We start from the raw sequence: 25,296 nt of genomic DNA, 5'->3' as shown, positions 1-25,296 counted from the left end.
TACATGTACGCATATAGTAAGCTTTCCAAGCGATTATCCATTTCATAAATATCAAAAAAAATTATTAAACAATGAAATAATAAGTTTATATCTTTAAAATAGGGGGTTATTGTTTTTCATTATTGTCTCTCCTTTATGGGGAAATAAAAAAAAGATAGCGAAAGATAGCGAAAAAATGGAAGGTATAACATAATTTTTTATTTTTCTCTTTTTTGGGTACATATATTAGACCCATATTTCATAAGCATCCATATAGACATATTTTAAATACAAATATAGTACCTACTATATTCATAAAATTCCAATACATACTTGATCATATTTATTTTCATTATGTGTGTGTATCCTTAAAATATTCGAAATGCTTCACCATACACACACATATACATATTATCTCTCAATAAATATTATTTTTATTTCGTATTTTAAAATGTAGGAACAAAAAAATTGTAATAACTCATGTACTGAATATACAAATTACCCCTATTCTTACATTTAACTTTTTTTAACACGTAAATATAAATAGTTCCCCCTTTGAATATCAAACATTAATTAATTGACATTGTTGCTACTATTTTAGAACTACCATGCTTCCTTAAAATAGTATGCACCATCGATATAATACATGCTTTATACTGCTATATGCATGGATTTAAAAATAGAACGGGATTGGCTTTTTCGTACTAGCCATTTATATAGAACCTTATATATATTATTTTTTCCAACTTAATAATGATAATAATAATGCTTTATAGTAAAGACGTAAATATGCGAACATGTTACTATTTTTTAATGTTACGATATAAAAAACAGCTAATAATTATACACGTGAATTTGTAAATACATTTACTTTGAATAAAATATATGCTGTGAAAAAAAAAAAAAACAGTTCAAAATATTGTATACATATTATTATATTTCTATTTTTTACTATTTACTTTTTTTTAATATAAAGTATAGCATGTGCATCACCATTATATTAAAAGAGCACTTGCTGTTTGAAACATTTTTTGAACCGTTAAAATTTATGTCTATGAAATAAAACAATAGTTCACAAGCATGCATAAATTTGTATATACACATGTATATACAACTACACATAAATATTCATATGCAAAAACATGTATTGCTCCAGAGCTTTAATTCATTAAGCTATTGTTATCTCTCCTTCTATGCAATGCTCATTCTTTATGTGCCCCCATTGCATATACACACATAACAATTATAACTTCAAACTAATTTAGAAGCATTTTCTGTGGACAATACTTGGTCCGGATTCATCATATTCTTCTTTTGTGATCCACATTTGTTGAAAGGTTGACAAAGATGATAAGATAGATCCTCCAATCCAAACAGAGTATTTTCTTTCAGGTGGAGCAACAACTTTAATTTTCATGGTTGATGGAGCTAATGTTGTAATATCTCTTGTAAGTCTTTCTCCAATACCTTCGTACATAGTTGTACCACCAGATAAAACAATGTTTCCATAAAGATCTTTACGAATATCAACATCACATTTTTTAATTGAATTAAATGTTGTTGTATGAATTCCTGCTGCTTCTTTTCCTAAAAAGGATGGTTGGAATAATGCTTCTGGGCATCTAAATCTTTCATTACCTACTGTTATTATATTTCCATCAGGTAATTCATAGGATTTTTCAATATCGCTACTTTGTTCAGATGTTTTCATTTCTTCATCAAAGTTTAAGGCAATATAACATAACTTTTCTTTAATATCTCTTACAATTTCTTTTTCTGCTGATGTAGAAAATCCATATCCTCTTTCATGAAGAATTTTCATTAAGTATTCAGTTAAGTCTCTACCAGCTAAATCTAATCTCATTATTGCATGGGGTAATGCATAACCTTCGTAAATTGGAACTGTGTGGGAAACACCATCACCACTATCCAAAACAATACCTGTTGTACGACCAGATGAATATAAAGACAACACGGCTTGAATTGCTACATACATTGCTGGAACATTAAATGATTCAAACATAATTTGTGTCATTCTTTCACGATTTCCCTTTGGATTTAATGGGGCTTCTGTTAATAAAACGGGATGTTCTTCTGGAGCAGCTCTTAATTCATTATAAAATGTATGATGCCATATTTTTTCCATATCATCCCAATTTGTTACAATACCATGCTCTATTGGGTATTTTAAAGTTAAGATACCTCTTTTTGTTTGAGCTTCATCACCAACAAATGCATCCTTTTCTTCCATACCAACCATAATTCCTGGATTCTTTGGCCTACCAACTATACTAGGGAAAACGGAACGAGGTGCATCATCCCCAGCAACACCGGCCTTTACATTACCTGATCCATTATCAATAACTAAAGCTTGAACTTCTTCGTCACCCATTTTAATTTTTTTTTTTTTTTAAGTATATGAATATATATATGTGTGTAAAAATTTATATTAAATACGAACGAGGAAAAATACCTTAATAATTTGTATTATAATAACGTGTGTATGTATTTATTCCAAATGTGTGTTATCACAATAATATAAAAAAATTTTCTCAATAATTTTTACGAAATAATTAAAATTTACGTGTAATAATTAAATTCTGTATACATATAAATAATAAAATTCAAGTCAGGAAATAAATGAATATAAAAAAAAATAAATATAAATAAATATATATATAATATATATGTATGTAAAATATATATATAAAAATAATAAATGAATATAAAAATATTAAATTAAATAAATAAAAATTAAATTAAATAGTGCATATAACTGCGTGCATAACATTAATAAACTAATTTAGTAAAAAAAAAAAGGCACATTTTTTATGTGTATATATCTATTGGCATATATCTTATTTGTGTCAACTATAGTGTAATAATGTGTATATATAAATGCAATTAGTAAAGGCATATATGCAGTATAAAAAAAAAAGATAGATAGATAGAAGATTAATAAAATAAGCGTAAAGAAAAAAAAAGGTTCAAATTTGCCTTACACATGTATGAAAAAAGGGTACGATAAAAAAAATAATAAAAATGAACTTGTGTTAAATTTTATAGCTAGGAATATAAATTTTGGAAATATATAAATTTATGCTTTTTTACATTTCAATTTTTTTTAAATAAATAAAGCATATTAATGTGTATATTTTTTCTTATAACATGAAAAATCGTGTTTTTGGGAAGTTACCATTTTTCTTGTTTTGTTGTGTAAGGAGTAATTACTATTGAGCAATGTATTTACTTTTTTTTTTTTTTTATTATTTTTAATTTATGCTATTTTATATAATAAATAGTGCATGTGTGCGTGTTCATATAATTTTCACGACTTTATTGTAATGCCCACTAAAAAATAAAAATACCATGATAATAAATAAATTAGTGTGCTTGTGGATTATTACTATTTTCGTATTTTCCCCTATAGCATATGCATATATAATATATATAGTATATTATGGATTGTTAAAATTAAGGTCTTCAATCTTTTGTAGTATATACACTTTTAGCTATTCAATGTTTTTTTGTAATGTGTTACAGTTGTAATTGTTCAGGTCTTTTAATCGGACATAAATAAAATTTATTTTATACTAACATTTTGGCTACCTCCTCTTTTCTTTTCTTCAATAAAAAATATAGAGTCTTAACGAAGTTATATAGAAAGGAAATATCTATCTATATTCTTACAAACATATTTATCTTATTTTACACACAATTAAGCTTGATATAGACCAAATTACGAATATAGCCAAACTGTCAATAGACTGTTCTATAGCTTGTCACCGTATTTTATATGAACATTTTTTTTTTAACTAGCCAAATGTGAAATAATTTTCTGAAAATTATTTGTATTTTCGTAATTTCTAAATTGTTATTTATGCCTACTTATAATATGCATATAAATAACTTTAGAAAGGAGGAAAAATTTTATGACAAAAATAAATATATACATATTTTATTTATATAATGAATATGTTTTATATGTCTATTTTGCTTGAAAAGTGAAGTATAATATGTTAAACAAATGTTAAAGAGGACAGTTACACGAATAAAATAGACATCGTCTTTGTTCATTTTTCTATTATAAAACATTAGCATTTCAAAAACATGATTACTGAAATATCGCCAATTGCAAATATAAATGCTTACCTCCCCCACGTATGGGATTTCACAATTTGCGGGCGTGTGTAAAGTAATAAACAAATTTGGATGTATAAAAAAGATAAGAAAAATAACATTCATGTGATTAGTGATTTCCTCTGGTTAAAGCCTCATTTCGATTTTGTTTTTTTTGTTAAACATATTAACCTCATACTTTTTGAATAATGTATATAAGCTATCTGCTAATTTTGAAATTTGTTCTTCAGTATGGTATGGTGAGGGTGTAATCCTAATTCTTTCGGAGCCCCTAAAAAAGAAAAAAAAATTATGACGTGTGCAAATGTGTATATAATATATATACTATATGAATTATATCGTAATGTGTGAAAAATGAATCATCATGGATGAATAGATTCGTGAAACGATTCTCAATTGCACATAAATATATGCATGCTCTCTTTTTTATTATTTTATCTAATTACTTTGGAACAGTTGGATAATTAATCGGCTGTAGGTAAATGTTATACATTGTTAAAAGGTCATCACATATTTGTTTACATTTTTGTGGGCAATTAATTAAAGTAACGACAATATGTGAATCATTATCTATGATAAGTATTCCTCGTTCTTTTAATTTTTCTTTAGTTCTATTAACAACATGTCTGAATCTATTTCTTAATTCCATATCATTTTGAATTATATAGATCGCTTCAGCTGATGTGGTAATATTAACAGGTGTTAAAGAAGTAGTAAAAATAAAATGAGGTGAATAAGATCTAATAACATCTATATAATATTTATTAGCACAAATAAATCCACCTAATGATCCTATTGCTTTTGACAATGTACCATTAATTATATCTATTTCATCACATAAATTTAATTCTTCTGAGTATCCGGAACCTGTTTTTCCATATAAACCAACAGCATGAACTTCATCTATATATGTAAGAGCATTATATTTTTTAGCTAGCTGAACTATTTTTTTGATATCAGAAATATTTCCAGACATGCTATAAATAGATTCGAATACTATCATGATTTTCCTATTTTTATATTCTTTTTTCATTCTTAAACGTTTTAACACATTTTCTAAATCGGTCATATCATTATGCTTGAATATATATTTCTCACATCTGGATTCTTGAATTCCATTAATTATAGAAGCATGATTCATTTGATCGGATACAAAAACTAAATTAAGTAATTTACCTAAAGTTCCTAATGCCCCCATATTTGCTATATATCCTGATGTAAATAATAAAGCACTTTCTTTATTAAACCACCGAGCTAATATATATTCTAAATGTGTATGATTTAATAAGCTTCCTGAAATATTTCTAGTTCCTCCACTACTGTTCCCGATTTTTTTAAGAGTTTCTATTCCTACATCTATAACCTGTTCATTATTAGATAATGATAAATAATCATTAGAACACCAAATGACTGTCTTATCATTAGTAATGCCTCTCTTTCGAAAATCATTTAAATTGATATTGCATATATCTTTTAATTTATTCACACTATTATTTTCGTGGCTTATTTCTTTTATTTTGTCCATAGTATAATCTAATTTTATAGTGGAACAATCCAGAACCCTTTTTATATTATATGGTGAAGCACCTATACATAATTTATAACCAAACTTTTGATAAAATTCATAAAAAGACGAAAGCAATAATTTATTATTTTCAATATAAACATTAGGATAGATTTTTCTTAATTTATTTAGTATAGTAAATATTCTATATCTTTTATCTATAAACAATTTATTTATAAGTTCTTTTAAATCATTATTACATTCATTTTGGAATATATTATATGGTGATTTTAATATCTCTAAAATTGCATTTTCATTACAACTGTTATTATTTTTTATTTCATGTTCATATAAATATAAGTCATTATTTTCAGTTTCCAAATGTTTGCATTTTCCTTCAATTATTACATTATTTTTTTTTATACATTCTTCCACATTTTGCCTACTACATAAATTATGACCTCTCAAAATTTTAAAAATATTTATTTTGGATTTATTGTCTATTACAATTAAATGTTTTTTATTAATGGCTTTTCCTATTGGACATAAATTAGACATAACTGATAAAACAACATTATTTTTTTTTTCATGATTTTCATAAAATATTTTAATATTTTTTACAAAGGGACAGTATTTCTTTATTTCGTCCAGACTCACCTTTAACGCTTTTTTCTTTCTCATTATTTATGTGGTTGTATATGCTATCGAATTATAATTTATATGCTTTCTCAAAACTCTCTCTATACCCTTATTTATGCAAATAATAAACCCTGTTTAAACATAAACTAACTATGCAAAATGTCAAAATAGTTCAATTGAACAATCTTTTGTTTTTCTTTTTTTTTTGAAAAAGTATAAGAAAAATAACAATCTGAATTATTGTGATATATTTATGTTGCCCCTTTAAGTTTCTTGTCCTTGTATTGATCTGGATCTTTAGCTTCCCATATATATTACACACATACAAGCATTTATATTATATATATGTGTTTGTGCATACAAAGTAATATATTCCTTTTACACTACCACGTAAATAAAGTGAGAATCCCAATTGAAAAAGCAAAAAAGGAAAACACCAACCCACTATTTTTTGTTATTCAAATGTACAACTAATTAAAATAAAAAAAATAGCGAAAAAAATATGCCATATTGCCACTGCTATATTATTTATATATTTTTTTACTGTTGCCTTATTTTGTTATTATTTTATTTTTTTTAAATTTTATATATAATTTTCTATTTAAAAAATAATTAAAAGTATGCTATTAAAAAAAAAAGGGAATACATAAAAAATTAATGAAATAAATGTTAATTTACTGAAAATATAAAAATAATATCTCTATTACTAAACAATATAGTGATAAGAATACAGACGGTGTTGTCGGAAACAAATCGAATAAAGGTTATGATTATTTATAAAAAATATATATTATATATGTAAAAAATTATAGCATTTTTACAGTTTTAATTTTATTTTTCGTCTAAAAAGAAAAATGTATTTTATTTTTATGCAAATTGGGACTCTACAAAATTGCCACTTGTATTTAGCCTGTATTGGTGTGGCATGCATTTAATAATTTTTCATTGCCATTATTCAAATATCAATAATGTTATACCCTTTTTATGTTATAAATATTTTTTTATTTCTTAAACTTATACTGCTGATACTTTTCTCATTTTGTTTTTTTTTCCTTCGCATCAATATACCGTGGTACGCTACGAAAAAGTCGAAAAAAAACGACAAACATTTTCAAATAAAATATGTTATGCATAAATTATTATTATTTTTTTTTTGAAAGATTTATCATCGCATATTTAGCTAATTCACAACATTAGGCATAAAATATATCTCATAAAAACATATATATAGACAGCATAATGGGGGGAATACGTTACAAGCATTGTATTGAGATAAATCAATTTGTTTAAAGTGATTATTCTTGGTATTTCCCCCGATATATATGTCTATATATATGTATGAATATAAAATGTATAGCTTATTTTGTTATATATTAAAATAGAGAAATGATATATGGCCTCTCAAAGATTACACATAATTTAGTAGGGTCCCCATAATGTGTACCAAAACTACAACGATAAGAAAATATAAGGAAATAAACTGTTCTTTCTTTTTTCGTCTGCATCAAAAAAAATGAAAATTAAATTGATAAGAAATATTGCATGTATCAATGTATGCCAATTATACAAATTTTTGTCTGCATAGATTATTTTGTAGCATTACTTCATTTCGAGAAAAGAAAGTGATTTATCGCCCTTAAGATATTTAAGGCAACGAGGAGGCATCGACTTAAATGCGGAACATATTAGTCTTATACTCATATCCTTATTTAATTTAATTTTAAATACATTATTATTAATTACTATTGTATATACATAAAATTTACTCTTTATCATATTTTTCATATAAGTGTGAAAGTTTTTAAGGAAGCAGTCGTTTACTTCTTTTACTGATACATTTATATGGGATAGAATTTTATCAGAACATTTTTTTGTTAAATCAATTGATCCACTAGAACATATTTTTTTCTCAAATCCCAAATCGAATAACGCATTTATATAATGAATAAATTTCTCGCTAAATGTCTTATCAACATTATTATTATCTGCTACTGGTATGTGTTGTAATTTTTCATTTTTCCATGAAGTTAATTTATAAATACATAAACTCCTTACTTGTTGTTCTACAACCTCTCTTACCATATTAGAATTTATATAGTCAGGCTCACTAATACAATATGAAGAATCTCGAATAAAACAGAAACGTGGATCGATAATAAAATTTGTGTGCACACTAAATTTTATTTCATATGTTATATAATTTTTTAATTCTAAAAGGAAATTTTTCATATATATAAAAAAACTATAACTAAAATATTTACCAAAATCTAAATTATAAACTATATGAACAATATCAGTTTTGTTTTCTATACCCCAATATAATTCAAACGTATATTTATTAAAATTTCTTTTATCATATTCACTTAATAAATCATAAGATATTAAATATGTTAATATATTTATTCCCAATATAGTAATATTTAGCTCACCGTGTGGTTTATATATTTCATTTTCATATAAAAAATTATCACACACAAATATTAAACCTATGGCGCTGGTTTTTAAATACATATACTCCATAAAAGCTTGAACATTTATTAAACTGTCTTTATATTTTATATTTACAAAAACAAGACAATCATTTGTAATTACTACATCAGCTTTTTCATCATTGTATTCTTGTTTTTCTTCTTTTTCAATTCCTTCTGCCTTTTTACCCTTATTCAAATTGCAATATAAATTATCCTCATTTTGATACTTATTTATCGTAGCTTTTACTAAATCTAAATTTTCAAAATCTACATTAAGGTATATTCCTTTTGCTTGAACTTTATTTTTTATAAATGTATGAGGTATATCAATGGCAATCCCATCGATTTCTTTATCAGATGGCAATATTTTTAGTCTAGCATCAACGAAAATAACGTGATAGTTATTATTGGAAATGGAAAAAAGAAAAATTAACCAGACAATGAAAAAGGGACATATTCGATATCCCCAGTTTAATTTACGTGCATAATATAAGAAAAATGTGCAACATATTTGGTGAAAATACTTTGTATACATTTTTCATTTTTTCCAACTTTCCTAATTGCATAATAATAAGAAGAGAACAAAAATGTAGGTAATCATAGCGATTTATTTTTTTTTTTTTACTTTACCTTTTAGCTGTTTTTTTTTCGTTATTTTTTAGCTGTTTTTTTTTTCATTATTTTTTAGCTGTTTTTTTTTTTCGTTATTTTTTAGCTGTTTTTTTCGCTAGCTTTTTGAAAGCGACGCATTATATTTTGTAATGCATATGTGTAGACTTTGGGTCATTGCTTGAATAGTTTTATTCATGCATGAATGTATGCAATGTGTAATATTGATTTGTTGATAATTTTTACTTTTTTAAAGCATTTCAAATGTCTTTATTTTATAGACAAAAAAAGTTATAAAAAAGTAGGAAAATATTTCGCGTAAAAAGTAAAAAAAGAAAAATAATACAAGTAAAACGAACAAAATGACAAATAGGGGACATTGGAATGTGGAATATTTAAAAAAAAAATTAATTTAGTTTATTGCTCATTTTATAGAAAAATCAAAAATTAGTGAGCAAATAAAACCTTCATGTCTTTCTCTTTTGAATAACTTGAACATGTATGCAATTGATATAAATATGCAAGTTTTTTGCCAAACTATGGAATTATATATATACATGAGCATGCCTATTGTGGAGAGTAGTAAGTCAATATTTGTTTGCCAGTTGGATTTTCAGCTTGTTCACAAAGGCTAAGCAATGATGAGTTGTTTTCATCTTTGACAGTCAGTATATTTTTAAATTGCGTTAAATCATAATTTGGATTATTTAAGATAGATTGTATTAATTCTTTATTTTGAAGATCTACAATAATTTTGTCTGTTGTTGTATCAAAATTAGTTTGATTAATTTCAAATAATTTATCATCTTTTGTATAATAATATAATGTATATGTCAAATATAAAAACAATAAATCATTATCATTCGTATATACAAGAAAAACAAGCGGATGAGGGTATAGACTTTTTTCAACATTTGGTGAAATATTTTTTTGAAATAATTTTTTAAGTACCTTAATATTTTTTTCAAATATGCATATACTAATTAAATTTCCTTTATCATAACTGTTAACATTTATATCAATATCATTTTTTTCAATAAGTATATTAAATATTTCATAATTTTGGGTTATTAAACTATATAATAATGGACTAGCATTGTGTTTATCTTTTTGGTTATAGTCTATATTATTTTCAAGTAGATATTTTGATATTTCTGTATTTTTATTTAGTATACTTATAATTAAACCATTTTGATTATCACTATTTATACTATTGATTAAATCTGTATTTTGAATTATAAATTTTACATTTTCAAAATTATTTCCATATACAGCAAAGTGAAGAACATTATTTTTGTTAGCATCTGTATAATCTTTGATAATATAATATTTTTTATTTGTTTGATCTTTATTTTCTTTATCTTCAGATTCTTTTGTAATTAATCCATTCATAGCCTTTTTCAGTTCTTCGACATTTTTTTCATGGGCGCAAATGAATAAATTCTTTACCAGTAAAAACTCGCTCATCTTTGTTTTTTAGTTTAGCTAATTATAGAAATCAAATATAATGCTTCCCTAATTTTCTCATAAAATAAAAATAAAATGAATTTCTAAACTTTTGAAAATGTTTGGAAATGTTTGGAAATGCTTGAAATACGTTATAAAAATTTAAGTTGTATATATATTAAAAAAAGAGAAAAAAAATTATATACTGCATATGTAGCATGCATTTGTATAATATATATTATCCATTTTGTAAGCATCATAATAAATAAGATATAATCAAATTATAATTGCAAAAAAATACTTATAATATTGGCCACATATTTATATTTTATAAATATGATAAACTTGTAGAATGACGTTATATTTTAACAAAAATTAAAAGAGCTGTTATAATTTGTGTTGTATAACTACAATACGATTACAAATGTTTGTATATCTCATTAAAGCAAAAAAAAAAAAAAATAATAAAAAAAATAAAATAAATGAATAATGGTAAATTGAAAAGTCCATGAATTTGTAATTATTACGTATAAATATGAAATAAATACAAATAAAACGAACATTAATTTAATATATCACAATGCATGGGCACATACAATGTTGTATGTGTTGCTTTAAAAAAATAATAACTTTTAAACCGGGTTAAAAATTATATAACAGTGTGTTCATACCTCAAAATAAATTGTAGTATGCAACTCTGTTCTTTTAAATAATGATCAAGTAATAACAATGTTATTGATAATATGAATGGGGATGGAAATTAAGTTAACAAGATAGTATCACATGATTTGATATATGCTATCGAATTCTATCTGATACTTCCCTTTTCCAATTACGTGTTTTATCGCCTTTATCTGTTTGTCGTGGTCTGCGTCGAGAATAATAACTCGAGTCTTCCGAATCGGAAGATTTGTTGGATGAATCATTAGAAGAAGATGATGATCGTGACTTAGATGATGAATCTGAAGAAGTACTTGAATCTTCAGCTGATGAATTATTATCTGATTGTTTTGAATTAGATCTTGAAGATACACTTTGAGATTTTGATCTCGAAGAACTTCTCATATCTTTTGATCTTTTAGAATATAAATTGTTTTTTTTTTTACTTTTTCTTTTTGATATATTTCGACGTGATTTATAATTTGATGATTCATTATCACTACTATTGTCACTACTACTTTCGCTACTACTGCTTTTACTACTACTTTCATTACTGCTCTCACTACTATTATCTGTTTCACTATCAACACTTGATTTTTGTGAATAATCTCCTGAATTTCTGTTATAATTTCTATTTCTATATTGTGAAGCTCCTGTATAATTATTGGAATAATAATCATCATCATTTTCATATCTTTTAAAATCATATCTTTCATATTTTATTTGATCTAATGAATCTTTATGTGGACCATATTTATTATTATTTCCGAATTTAAAATAACTTTTTTTATTATTTTCATCTTGAGTTTTTCCTTTTTTTTTTTTTTTATTTAAAAAAAAGCTTTTTTTTTCTACTACTTTTGATTCTATATTTGTACATAAATTTGCATATTTAGCTGCTTCAATTCTTTCATTTCTTAAATATTTATTATCTCGTAAAAGTTTTAATATATTATTTGAAATTTCTCTTATCCCAATTCCTTTATCTCTTAAATTTTCTAAATATGTAAAATGAGCTAGCTTTTTTATTAATTCCTCTTTTTCTTTTACATCACTAATAAAATATTCACATCCATTTTTCATCACATATTCACAAAGTCGTAATCCCTACAAAATGAAAAAAAAGTTGACAAATAATAAATATAAAACTGTGTGCATAAATTAGTGTTTAATGTATTTTTCTCAGGCTAGTGTATAATTATTTATATATGCTTTGTATTGTTCGTTTATTGGTTTAAGACTAACCTTGTATATTCGTCGCCATTTTGATGGTTTTTCTTGTATTGCTTTGAAAACTTCCCTTATTACTCTTTTGTAGTATGTAGCATCATATGTTGATATAGACAAGTCATACAAAAGGCTGTTCGATACACCATAGTTTTTATTATTTAAAGCTTCTTTTAAATTCTTTTCAAATTGATTTGATTCTAAATATCTGCGAACAATAAACAAATTCAAATGCTAATGAATGTTACAAAATAAGCGGAGGTTCTCGAAACTTATAAGTAATAATCATTTCGTTTCCCTCTCGTTTTATTCATATGCATAATATATACGTGTGTGCATTGATTATTTCTTACTTTTGTAGATAATTGTTTATACTTGATACTTTTGAATTCACCTTTTTAAATAATAGCATCTGCAAAAATTAAATCAAGCAATGTCATTAAATGTAGACAGGTAAGGTGCATTTTAACACGCTATACATATGCATATACACACGTGGGTGCATTATGTTTGCTACTTTTGTTGATTACCTTTTATAGGAATTATGCAGATCGAGACTTCATTAAATAAAAAATAACTTATATATATACAACCAAAAAATAGAGGGTAATTATATATAAATGTAAATATATTGATATAAAAAAATAACAATAATATTTAGATAATTATATAACGTTAAAAATTTAAAAAAAAAACAATAATGAAATAGTACAACATGCTATTAAAATAATTATTAATAATCTACGTTACAATGCGGAAACAATAAATTAAATTGGCAAAAAAATAATGCACATAATATTGTTTATATGTATAATATATATAGTAATTATTTATATGCATAAATGTATATTACACAAAAAATAGTTGAAAATGTGGTTTGTTTGGTTAATTGTTTTGCGAATTTGTTTTGCGAATTTGTTGATTTACTAAATATGTTTACAACTGTTAACAAGCGAAAGACGGAACAGAATAAACGAAATGCAAAAGAAAAAGTCGGCGGTAAAATTGTCCAGACTTATAGCAATACGCAATAATTATGGATATAATCAAAAAAATTTACAAACACATATATATATTTTTTTTATGGAATATTTAGTTTATTTCCATTACCATCTCTTTGCATATTTAAATTATGTTGTGACTGCTAGTAGCTATCATAAATATGTAATGACGTACTTATGTATAAACAAATTACGCGCACAAAAAGGAACAGAGAAAAAGTATATAATATGTATAGGTATATAATGTTGTACTCTCTTATGAGGGTAAAACGTAAAGATTAAAATATAACGAAATAAATCAAACTAGTAAGTAAATTTTTATAATCAAAATTGATGTATATATATAAGCATGAAAAATATATCTGCATATTACTAAAACATTAGTTCATCATTTATAAATATTATAAATAACTTTAATTAAAGATTATAATATTATATGTATTTATAATATATGAATAACTTTTTTGTAATAATTAAAGTAATATTCTATTTTATTAAGAAAATTACCTACAATTCTACTATTATATAAATAGTATAATATATATTATTATATGTATGTTCTACTTTCATTTATATTTTTATTTAAATAAAAAAAAATTTATTAAGGACATCATTTAATATCCATTTTGTATTATTAACTTATTTTGTTTATCTGATGATAGTGTTTTATTCTGTTTTATTTTTTTTTTTTTCCCCTTCGTATAATATATTTATTTGTATATATATTTTTTTGAGACGTAATATTTTTTGTATACTATCAAAAAATGGAAGAGCAAAAATAAAAAATCATCATTTATAGTTTTCTCATTTGTTTAGTTGAATTTGTTTAATTTTTTTTTTTTAATTTATCATAATTTTTTAGGCGTTTTAATTATTTTGTTTAATTTTTTCTACAATTAAACATGTCAATAATATTGTTTTTATTTGTTTATTAAATATTTAAGTAGCATTCTTTTATTTGTCCCTTGAAATTTTGTTAAATTTACTTTTTAGTATAAATAGTAAGTAGTACATCCATATAAAATATGGCATTATTTAAAATTTTTTATAAATATTTATCTTTTTTTTCTTAAATTAAAAGATATAATAACAACAAACCTTAAAATAGTCGAATATATAATTAATACCTTTTTAATCTTCCCCTTTTACATTTTAAATATAAAAAAGAGATATTATAAAATATTTAAAAAGTCTATATGTGTGTGCAATATATATAAACCGGAACTTTTGTAAACAAATAAACAATTTAGCTAGTAGTTTATTCGTTAGTCATATAAATATAGAGATATTATGTAGGTATTCTTAAAATGTTTAACCATAATTATTCTGTCCTTTTTCAATTAAATCTATAAAAATTAAAACAAAATGTAAAAGAGCATAAAAATGGGCATCCTTGAAATGTAGAAAATTTCTATAAATCATTTACAAAATATTTAAGATACACTACCTTTAGGTTTTTTCTTTACATCCATATAAATTTGACAATGCTTGAAATTGATATCTTTATTCGAATTAAAAAGGACGTAATGATTATTCGTTTTTTTCATAATTTTTTTTTGTGCACTTGAAGGGGAATGGTATAGGTCGCCATTTACATTAGCGGCTGTTCACTGTCTTTTATCAAAAAAGTTGAAAAAAAAAAAAAAAAATAATAATTCAAAATGAAATTCTCAAATAAATAAATAAGTATAATTACTTCTTCACCCCAATAAGACAGCAATCTATCTATGTCCACGCTCGAAAACTCTCAGCATATATATGCATAACAAATATAATGTGCATATGCACGTACGTATATTTTGTCTGAAATGAAAAAAAGCAATAAAAATAGTAGCTTTTTCAAACATTTCACACGCTTTCACATGCGTTCACACGTTTTCAGATATTTTTATCGGCGCGCTTTTATTTCTCTCTTTATTAAATAAAAATGCTGTAACACACAATTCCAATGAGTTATGGCAAACCTTGCTGAAAGTAATAATGAATAATTATATGTGTTAAAAAACACACACACACCTTTTCAAGTGGCTATTTAATAATTTATACGTTTGTATAAGCTTTATGTGCATATGTATAATGATTTTTGAATATATTAAGAGTGTAAAAAAATAATAAAAAAGGATGGTGAGCAAAACTCAAAAGGGAGGTGAAGGATATGATGGGACATCGAAACAGACGCATTTAAGTAAAGGGGAAAGTGCAAGATTATATGAATGGTATATTAATAAAAATATCGAAGAAAAAAAAAAAGATAATATAGATATAAAAAATAATATAGAAAAATATTTTGAAGATGCTGAATTAACAGGAAATGTAGAAGAATATATAAATGTGATATGTAGAATAAAAAATATAACTACTGAAAGCGATAAGAACGAAGATGATATAGATGTTATTAAAAAAGTTGCAAATACAAAATTATTAATTGATACATATCAAATAGGTACAAAAAGTAGTGTCAATTTTGAATATACCTATGATAGAGTATATGATATACATAATAATAATAATATGATTTTTAATGACTATATAATAAATAATATAAAAAATATATTTCAAGGTATAAATTGTAGTATACTAGCTTATGGACAAACGAGTAGTGGAAAAACACATACGATGCTAGGAAATTTAGAATACCTTCATAATCTATTTAAATTATATGATGAAAATCAAAATAATAGTAATATTAATCAAATTAAACTATCCTATAATGAACTAACTAATTGTATTATCAACGAACCAGAAGATATTGGTATAATATTGAACTGCATAAATTACATATTTATGTATATAGACTATCATGGAAATAAAAAAAATAAAATCGATGAATTAAAAGCAGATAATTCATTATCTATTGAACATAGTAGAAAAGAATTTATAGTTACGTTGTCTATTATAGAAATATATAATGAAGTTATATATGATCTTATTAGTGGTGAAAAGAATTTATCAGTTAATATGATCGATCCAAATAAAAATGAATTTATAATAAAAAATTTAAAAGAAGTTGAAATTGAAAATGTAATTAATGCTTTACAATATTTAGAGGAGGGAGTAAAAAATCGTAAAATAGCTTTTACTCATATGAATAAAGCATCATCTAGATCCCATTTAATTTTTATAATAAAAATTAATAGATATATATATGAAACCAATACTATTAGATGTGGGAAATTATGTCTTGTTGATTTAGCTGGTAGTGAAAGATTAAAACAAACAAAAGCCACAGGATCTATAAAAATTGAAACAACTATGATAAATAAAAGTCTTAGTGTACTTAGTAAAGTTATTAATGCATTAGCTGTAATGCAAATTAAAGAGAAAATGGAAAAAAATAATAAAGACAAACTTCGAGAAAATAATGAAATATCAGAACAAAAAGAATCTAATGAAATAGAGGATCTAGATGCAAAAAAAGATAATAATAATGAAACACATCTACCTAAACGTATATCTAATACATCAAAAAAAACAAAATGTGATGGAATAAATAATAATATGTATATACCATATAGAGATTCAAAATTAACAAGAGTACTATCAGATAGTTTAGGAAATAATTGTAAAAGTATACTTATATGTACAATATCATCGCAATTAAAATATTTAAATGAAACAGCTTCAACCATTAAATTTGCACAACGAGCTAAGATGGTAAAAGCAAAACCAGTGATTAGAGAAGAGAAAATAGAAACTAAATCTGAAACACCCAAATTGGATAATGATAATTTAGAAAATGATGATTATAATAATAAAGGGGAAGATAACAAGTTTGATATATTCGTCAATTTTAATAAAAAACATATAACAAAAGATATATTATTTTTTTCATATAGCTTATGCATTTTTAGTTATATATGTGGTTTTAAAAGTACAGGAAAAGTAAAATATTTAGATTTTTTTATAGAATCTTATAAAAATAAAATTAATATAATAAAAGACCAACTAAATAAGTCAACATGTAATAACGAAGTAAACGAATGTATTTTAAAAACTTTTGATGATTTAAAACTACTTACTGATGAAGAAAAAAAGAAGTTTATAAATTTTATGCCTAACCAAGGAGGCATAAATAAAATAGAAGAGACTCACAAATCTAGAAAAGAACAAAATAATGAAAATGATGCAGAAACATTAACACATCATAATTTGAAACAAATGAATTATAATACAAATTTATACAAATTTGGAAAGAATGATGAAAACCATGAAGAAGATGATGATCCATTGATAGGAGATATTTTAGTAAAAATGAAAAATGATATATGTAATATTATTAAGTTTAATTTAAAAATTTTAAAAGATGTTATGAAAACAGATGATATAACATTTGATGAAATGATAGACATTGTAAATACAATGAAAGACAATAATAATATTTTCTTACTAAATGAACTTAACGAAATTGATGACAAACATAATTTAGATGAAGACAACAAATCAGACAATGAGATCGCTACCTCAGAAAATATTCACACCAATAATAACAATTCTGGAGAAGGTGAAAAAAATAAAGCTATTCAAAAATATTCAAAAGAAATTAATTCTAAAGTAGATAAAAAACGTGGTGATTTAAAAAAAAAAAAAAATATGACAGAAATGGAAGAAGCAAATCAAGATAATAAATTATGTTTGCATAATGCCAATGGAGAGAAAAATATATTATCTATAGAATTAAATAAAAAACATTTATATTTTGCTAGAAATATATTAAGTATAAAAAATATTCAAAATATATTTAACTATATAAATAATAATTATACGAAATTTATAAATGACTTTACTACAGATAAAAGTACAGTATTCACCAATTTCGATTTAAAAGAAAATTTAGATAGACAGGTTATTGAAAAAAATAATACGATTTATAATTTTATTCATTCTGCTACTATGTTTCAAAATAGTGGAACCTTAAAAAATCTAAATAGTAATTATATTATTAATAAAATGCAAACCGAATTTTTTAATAATAATTGTAATCACCCAAATATTAAGTGTGTAAACAATATGAATTATAATTATGCCCAAAGTAAAGATTTTGAAGGAGTACAAAATTATAGCAGTAATAATAATGAGAAAATTTTGATAAATAGTCAAGCACATAAATCAATGTCTCACCTTTCTGTAACAGATTTACAACTTCTTGGTTCATCTAAATCTGTAGATGCATCAAAAATAGAAACAGAAAGAAATGTAAAATTCTCAGCAACAGAAAATGCTTCTAACGTATCATTTGCTAATGAAATGGATAAACAAACAGGTGTAGAACAAAATGAAAACGGATTAGGCACAAATTATAAATCTGAATCGTTAATAACTCTTTTCAGTTCTGAGAAAAAAAATTATGTAAATTTTGATCCAAACAAAACGGGTTCTAAAAAAGGACTAGATGGAAAAACTATCCATGTTTCTAAAAAGGAAGAATACATTGTCGAATTTGAAAAACTTTTGGAAAATGAGGACTTTAAAAGATTATACGAATTTATTATTGATAGAGAAAACAAATCAGTTGAAAATAATGGTGCAGCAAATGTAAAAGCACCTGACGAATTATTAGATGATGATGTATTAAGAAAATTAGAATCTAAAATTAATGATGAAATTCGAAAAATAAAGAATAATGTAGATGTTGATATTCGTTCTAAAAAAAAAGGAATAGATAAAATAAATAGACACAAACATAAAAATCAAAATGATTCAAACTCAATTTTTTGTAACCGTAAAAGTAATGTAATAAGTAGTGAATCATCAAATGAAGCATCAAGTCATAACAATAATAGAAGTAATAACAACATTCATTATAGAAAAAAGAAAATAAAAAAAAATATATTAGATAAAAATAATAATGTTTTAGGAAGCCCATATATAAATAATGCAGATATATCCTATTTAGAAACAAAAAGAAATACTAATATGCTATTTAAAAATTTATATAATATGATTATAGATTTTTTTAATTTTGGAAATGATCAACCATCTATTAATGATCCAATCGAAATTAATATCCCAGAAATAATTAATAATGAATTATTATATAATAAAAAGTTTTTAGAAAAAAATTTAGAATCTTATAATATTAGAAATTTTCAAATTAATAATAAAAAAATGTATCTTTTAAATGAATCTGAATATGCACATTTAAAAGAATTAATAAATTATAAAAACAAAATGATATACTTTTTGAATTTAGAATACAAAAAATATAAACTCTCAGCATGAAAAAAAAATTTGAATATATACATATCTATATATAAATCATCATATAATAATAAATATATATTCTATATAACAATTGTTAATATTTTTTTTTTACATGCACACTTTTCATATTTATGTTTACTTCTTCGTTCTTTTATTCATAAATATGATAATTTGTAATTGTTCGTTCATAAGTTTTACTAATCTATATATTTATTTAAAGTAACTACAAATAGGGATTCTATATGCGTACATACTTTTTATTTACTATTTGTAATTTTACATTTTCAAAAATTTTGATAACTATATTAAATATTTAATCAACATTCCCAATCAGAAGGAAAAGACGCATTTTTTTGTATCTTCATAATGTGTCTGTCTAAAATTGATGTAACATATTCGGCTAGCTTATATTGAAACAAGCTTTAAAATAGTCTGTATAAGCATGATGAAACTTATTATGCAGATTTGAAATATATTTTTTATTAAAAATTATCTGAATATATTTCATCGAATTCATTACTTTTTTTCTCAAGTTTAACTTCTTCTATACTATCACTGTCCTTATTATTATCCAAATTATTTATATCAACATTGTTTCTTTTATTGTCGGTTTGGTTGCTATATTTACTGTGACTACCCGATTTTGAATGATCAGTTTCGACATTCTCTTGTTTATCATATAAAGAATCATTTTTATAATGTTTATTTGAAGTTTTTGATTTATCTTTATTTTTATCATCATTATTATCATTAGTGTTGTTATAAAAATATATATTATTAAGTGTTAAGTAATTCCATTTACTATTATTATTTTCAGTGCCTTCTGAAGTATTATTAGATGTTTTTATATTTGATCCTTTATCATTTGAATTTCTTTTATTTTTATTAATCATATTATTTCTACTTTTTTGAATTTCATCATTTTGTTTATTATCATTCATATTAGTATCACCATTATCTTGATCTGTTTTTTTTGCACGTTTTAAAAACATAGAAAAAAAGTTTTTTTTTTCAAATTTTAAATTGTCTTCAATAAATCTATTTTCATAAAGAGAAAAGAATTGCTTTTTATATATTGTTTCAAAAATGCTTTCTTTTTTTTTTCTTTTATAATTTGAATCAACTACTTTTTTAAAAAAATTATTATTTTTTGACTCATCCTTTTCTTTAATATTTTTCGTTTTTTTATCATCAATCAAATCTAATTCTGTTTTAAGAAAACATAAAATCGAAAAACAGATATCCTCGTTTTGGTCTGCTTTTTCTTTTTTATACTCCTCCTCGTTAAATAGATCTGGATTCAGTTTGAATCCCTTTTTGTTTTTATTATATTTCTTGTAGTACTGCAAAGGTGCGATAAGAAAAAGGGTAATGGCACATTGTGTATGTCTTACATTTAGTTTGTCATGTATATATATATGATATTATGAATGCTTGCATCGCTGCTCTCAACCAAGTTAGACTCATTATATGTCATTACAAAACTTACTTTAAATCGCTTCCTTAAAGTGTTTCGATTATTTTTTTCTTCCTGAATTTTGTTATTAAGGTAGTGGATCTAAAAAGAGTTAAACAGTTTGGTAATTATTAAAAGGTATGATCAAATATATGCTTATACAATGTCTAATCGAATTATATATGCATATCCAATTTTGTATACTTACATTTTTATTGAGATCCTCAATTTCAGACATAAGTTTTTTGTTAGCGTCAACTTGCTACAATATAAAACAATTTAAATAAATTATATCACATATATTTGTGTGTATATATAAGCATGCAAAATTTGCTATCATATAATTTATTATTATTATTTTATAACCTTATGATATAAGCTATTTATTGAGTCAAGTTGCTGAGATAATCTTTCAATTTGATCTTCTCTTAATTTTAAAATATCTTCAATGATAAAAAAATTATATAAAAAATAAAATAATAATTATCTTAACATATATATAGTGTGTTAAATAATAATTGCAAACAAGTTCAAGCTTACTGTTACTCGATTCATTTTCAACTTCATCCTTATTCTAAAAAAAAAAAAGAAAATTAAAATAAGTATTTGGCTATATAACTATTTCATCATGCATTAATTACATATGGGAAAAAAAAATTCTGAACGTTCATAAAAAAAGTGAAATTAAAATTGTCATAATTAAAACCATGAGTTGTATTAACAATTTTCTTTACCATTTGTTCTAATTCATATTGCTGATTTTGTATCTTCTTATTTTTATTATTTATTTGATCTATTAAAAATAAAAGAGTTGATAAAAAATGTGCATATGAAAAAATATAATAAAACAAGCAAAATAAAATGTATAAGCATTATAACAAATTGACAATTTTAATCTTACCTATATATATTTTGTTTAACTCGTCTACATGCTCCGAGTAAAAGGTACACTAAATAAAAAAAAGGAATTAACATATCGTAAATATTAAGGTATTTATTTGGGTCTTATTTTCTCATATTTTTATAAAACAAACCTTATCCTCCAATATTAAAGACTTTTTTTTCAAATAGAAAAGTTGTTTTTTATCACGTGCTCGTAAACTCTCGGTCTTATTAATTTTGTTATTATAATACTGATTAAAAAAGAAAAAAAATGAATATTATATAGGGCCATAACTAAAAGCAATATGCACATTTTTGTACTCGCTTTTTTTTAATTTACATTTTTTAAAAGATTTATTGTTTTTTTGATTATATAAAAGCTCTGCTTATATTTTTGCAGCTCCTCGGTGTAGCTCTGGGCCTGTTAAAAGAGGCAAAATAAGTTAATATAATATAAACTGTATATTATAAAGATTGTAAAAATGGGGGCATTAAAAAAAGTATAAGGGCCTCATGAATGTCTGCACACATGTTTCCATGTATACAACCTTATATACATACTGAGAATGTAATAATGAATTGTAAAACTCATTAATCATTTCTTATGTATATAAATCAGACATTCTATATTTAATAAAATATATGTAATAATTTACTTCATCATTGTTGTCATCATTTTTGGTCCCTTTTTGCCTTTTACTACCTATTAAAAAAAAATATTAAAATGATTTTGATATATTTAAATGCTGATAATTAAAATCTTCAAATATTTGTAGCTTGTTAAATGTATATATATGCAATTAACAGATTTAACTGCCTGTATAATTTCTGTACACTCATATAGGAATATGCATATATGATGATAATACTTATAGTAACAGTATAAATAGCTATTTTAAATGATATATTTCTTTATTTTGTTTAGGGAATATATTGGTCACATTTTTTTTTTTTGCTTAGTTCATATTTCTAATAGCAAATTTATTATATAAATTTACTTACTTTTTATTTCATTATTAAATGCTGAACCTTTCAATTGATTTTCTTTCATGAGATTTGTAATAATATTTATGAAAAAGTAAAATATGATCTGTAGATTACATGAGTTTTCGCATTAGTTTTTTATTCTGATTTTAGGTTATTTGTAAAAGGTAAGCAAATCAAATAAAGAGAGTGTAAACCTATACAGCCGTCATATAATTAGTTTTAGCTAATTAAAAAAAAAATATATATTTCAAATATGTTTTAAATCATAAATTTACTTCAATTTCGTGTGATATATATTTAAAAAACTATTCATGTTATGGTAATACAAATTTTAATTGTACTTTAAAAATATGTGAAAAAAAAAATTGCATTTTTAAATTTCCAAATAAATAAAAAAAGGGAAACGATGGAAAAAATATAACAATAATATAGCATTAAAAAAAATAAAAAATATATGTATATATAAAATTATCCTAATTTTTAATCCTAATTTATTTAAAGACTTATTATGAATATTTTATATTTCACTATTTCTCACTATTTACGTTTTATATTCAAATATGATATCCCATATGTGTATTTCTATTTTTCTTATTTATGTTCCAAGCTAATAAAAATTCTACCAGATCAATATATATATTTATGTAAAATTATATGCATATATTCAACAGTTTTATTCATATAAATGAGAAAGTATACACCTTAAAATGGGTTTTATTAGGCTATATGTGTATATTAAAAATGGCTATATTTTAAGCAACTCCAAGTTGCCATTTTTTTTGTGAATGATAATATGTTAAGATAGTAAAATTAAAAAATATATATTTTAAAAGATCAAAAATTGAGGTGTTAAAAATTTACAAAAAAATTAAAAAAAAAAAATAATGTAGCACATTTAGTGAAAAACACAACCACGAACCGCGGAAAAGTTTGCCATCCTTACGGACAGTATTTGTGAGGATAGCATATAAGTAATTCAAATGGTATAAAATAAAATATAATATTGTATAATAATAAAATAAAGCAATGAAATAAAATAAAAGAAGGAAACCAGTTCAAAGTGCCTACTTATTTTCAGGCTCATACAACGGTATTTCATTGTAGAGAAATGGGTCTTCAACACTATGTGGCATATCTATAACATTTTTATATTTTTTATTTTTTTTATAAATAAAAGTTGGATAATATAAATATATTTTATTTTTAAATTTATTAAATGCTCTTCCTTTTGCATCAGATATTTTAATAATTTTATTTTTGTAACCTCCAATAGTTCCTTTAATAAATAATAAATTTTTAAGACTATTAATTCGGAATAATTTGTTGTTACTACATTTTACTAAACTTTTTTCTCCTATATGTGTATTCATTTTTTTATTTCTAAAAACGATATTAATTGTTTTTCCCATTGATACACTACCTAAACTTCGATGTGCTTTACTTTCTGTTCCATGGGATTGATTTTTTCCACTAAAATTCCATTTTTGCATGGCCCCACAAAACCCTTTGTTTTTTATACTCGAACTAATAAATAAGTTCTGACCAGGAGAAAAATGTCTAGCAGAAAATTTATGCTGTACAGGTAAAAAACAATCACTAGTACATTTAAATTCTCTTATTTTATGAATAAATCCAAGACGTCTTTTAATATAATTTCCTATATTATTTTTACTTTGTTTTATAACATTCATATTACCAATACCAACCTCTAATGCTTCATAACCATTTTTAGTTATATTTTTTTGATTTAAAACGTAGCAATTATCAATTTTCACAACAGTAACTGCATGCTTAACTCCCCATATATCCCATATACTCATACACCCAACTTTATATCCTAACAAACCAGTTCTTCTACTATTCCATAAAGGGTATACTTTTTCGATTTTATCATCATTTTTTTTTTCTTCATATTCAACTTCCTCCTCTTTATCAATCTTATAATTATATTTCTCATTTAATAATTGCAATCTTCTTATCCATTTTGAAGCATAAAATGTTCTTTTTTCTCTTATTTTTAAAATACTAAAAAAAATAGGATTTTTCCTATTTTTAATTAAAATATTATTCATTCTGTCAAATTAGCCAAAACTT

At 23.5% G+C, this 25,296-nt stretch overlaps 8 protein-coding genes across 8 annotated transcripts; 1 reads left to right on the top strand and 7 right to left on the bottom strand.

The window, feature by feature from the left end:
- Positions 1 to 1,240: 1,240 nt before the first annotated feature.
- On the bottom strand, positions 1,241 to 2,371 carry PCHAS_1461600 (actin I, putative; the record flags this gene model as incomplete). Its single annotated transcript, XM_735127.2, has 1 exon — positions 1,241 to 2,371. The coding sequence occupies one exon, from the start codon at positions 2,369 to 2,371 to the stop codon at positions 1,241 to 1,243; it is 1,131 nt and encodes a 376-aa protein (XP_740220.2).
- Positions 2,372 to 4,245: 1,874 nt separating this feature from the next.
- Positions 4,246 to 6,304, bottom strand: PCHAS_1461500 (delta-aminolevulinic acid synthetase, putative; the record flags this gene model as incomplete). The annotated part of the gene is made up of 2 exons (XM_737132.2): positions 4,246 to 4,390; positions 4,566 to 6,304. The coding sequence occupies 2 exons, from the start codon at positions 6,302 to 6,304 to the stop codon at positions 4,246 to 4,248; spliced, it is 1,884 nt and encodes a 627-aa protein (XP_742225.2).
- A 992-nt stretch (positions 6,305 to 7,296) lies between these two features.
- PCHAS_1461400 (conserved Plasmodium protein, unknown function) lies at positions 7,297 to 9,268 on the bottom strand (the record flags this gene model as incomplete). The annotated part of the gene is made up of 3 exons (XM_016799843.1): positions 7,297 to 7,339; positions 7,675 to 7,761; positions 7,866 to 9,268. 3 exons carry the CDS (start codon positions 9,266 to 9,268, stop codon positions 7,297 to 7,299), a joined length of 1,533 nt encoding a protein of 510 aa, XP_016655084.1.
- Positions 9,269 to 9,909: 641 nt separating this feature from the next.
- PCHAS_1461300 (ankyrin-repeat protein, putative) lies at positions 9,910 to 10,809 on the bottom strand (the record flags this gene model as incomplete). The annotated part of the gene is made up of 1 exon (XM_738394.1): positions 9,910 to 10,809. One exon carries the CDS (start codon positions 10,807 to 10,809, stop codon positions 9,910 to 9,912), a length of 900 nt encoding a protein of 299 aa, XP_743487.1.
- A 777-nt stretch (positions 10,810 to 11,586) lies between these two features.
- Positions 11,587 to 13,087, bottom strand: PCHAS_1461200 (epsin-like protein, putative; the record flags this gene model as incomplete). Its single annotated transcript, XM_016799842.1, has 3 exons — positions 11,587 to 12,555; positions 12,694 to 12,883; positions 13,029 to 13,087. The coding sequence occupies 3 exons, from the start codon at positions 13,085 to 13,087 to the stop codon at positions 11,587 to 11,589; spliced, it is 1,218 nt and encodes a 405-aa protein (XP_016655083.1).
- Positions 13,088 to 15,797: 2,710 nt separating this feature from the next.
- On the top strand, positions 15,798 to 19,895 carry PCHAS_1461100 (kinesin, putative; the record flags this gene model as incomplete). The annotated part of the gene is made up of 1 exon (XM_735556.2): positions 15,798 to 19,895. The coding sequence occupies one exon, from the start codon at positions 15,798 to 15,800 to the stop codon at positions 19,893 to 19,895; it is 4,098 nt and encodes a 1,365-aa protein (XP_740649.2).
- A 464-nt stretch (positions 19,896 to 20,359) lies between these two features.
- PCHAS_1461000 (conserved Plasmodium protein, unknown function) lies at positions 20,360 to 23,266 on the bottom strand (the record flags this gene model as incomplete). Its single annotated transcript, XM_016799841.1, has 11 exons — positions 20,360 to 21,220; positions 21,367 to 21,435; positions 21,542 to 21,595; positions 21,700 to 21,776; positions 21,874 to 21,907; positions 22,068 to 22,126; positions 22,235 to 22,283; positions 22,368 to 22,466; positions 22,556 to 22,636; positions 22,872 to 22,918; positions 23,218 to 23,266. The coding sequence occupies 11 exons, from the start codon at positions 23,264 to 23,266 to the stop codon at positions 20,360 to 20,362; spliced, it is 1,479 nt and encodes a 492-aa protein (XP_016655082.1).
- A 1,000-nt stretch (positions 23,267 to 24,266) lies between these two features.
- Positions 24,267 to 25,274, bottom strand: PCHAS_1460900 (50S ribosomal protein L3, mitochondrial, putative; the record flags this gene model as incomplete). The annotated part of the gene is made up of 1 exon (XM_730121.2): positions 24,267 to 25,274. The coding sequence occupies one exon, from the start codon at positions 25,272 to 25,274 to the stop codon at positions 24,267 to 24,269; it is 1,008 nt and encodes a 335-aa protein (XP_735214.2).
- Between the last annotated feature and the right edge of the window lie 22 nt (positions 25,275 to 25,296).

Source organism: Plasmodium chabaudi (genome assembly GCF_900002335.3).
Source record: "Plasmodium chabaudi chabaudi strain AS genome assembly, chromosome: 14".
NCBI classification, from domain to species: Eukaryota; Apicomplexa; class Aconoidasida; order Haemosporida; family Plasmodiidae; genus Plasmodium; species Plasmodium chabaudi.
The sequence above is the reverse complement of the archived record's forward strand: the minus strand, read 5'-3'. Positions and strand labels throughout refer to the sequence as shown.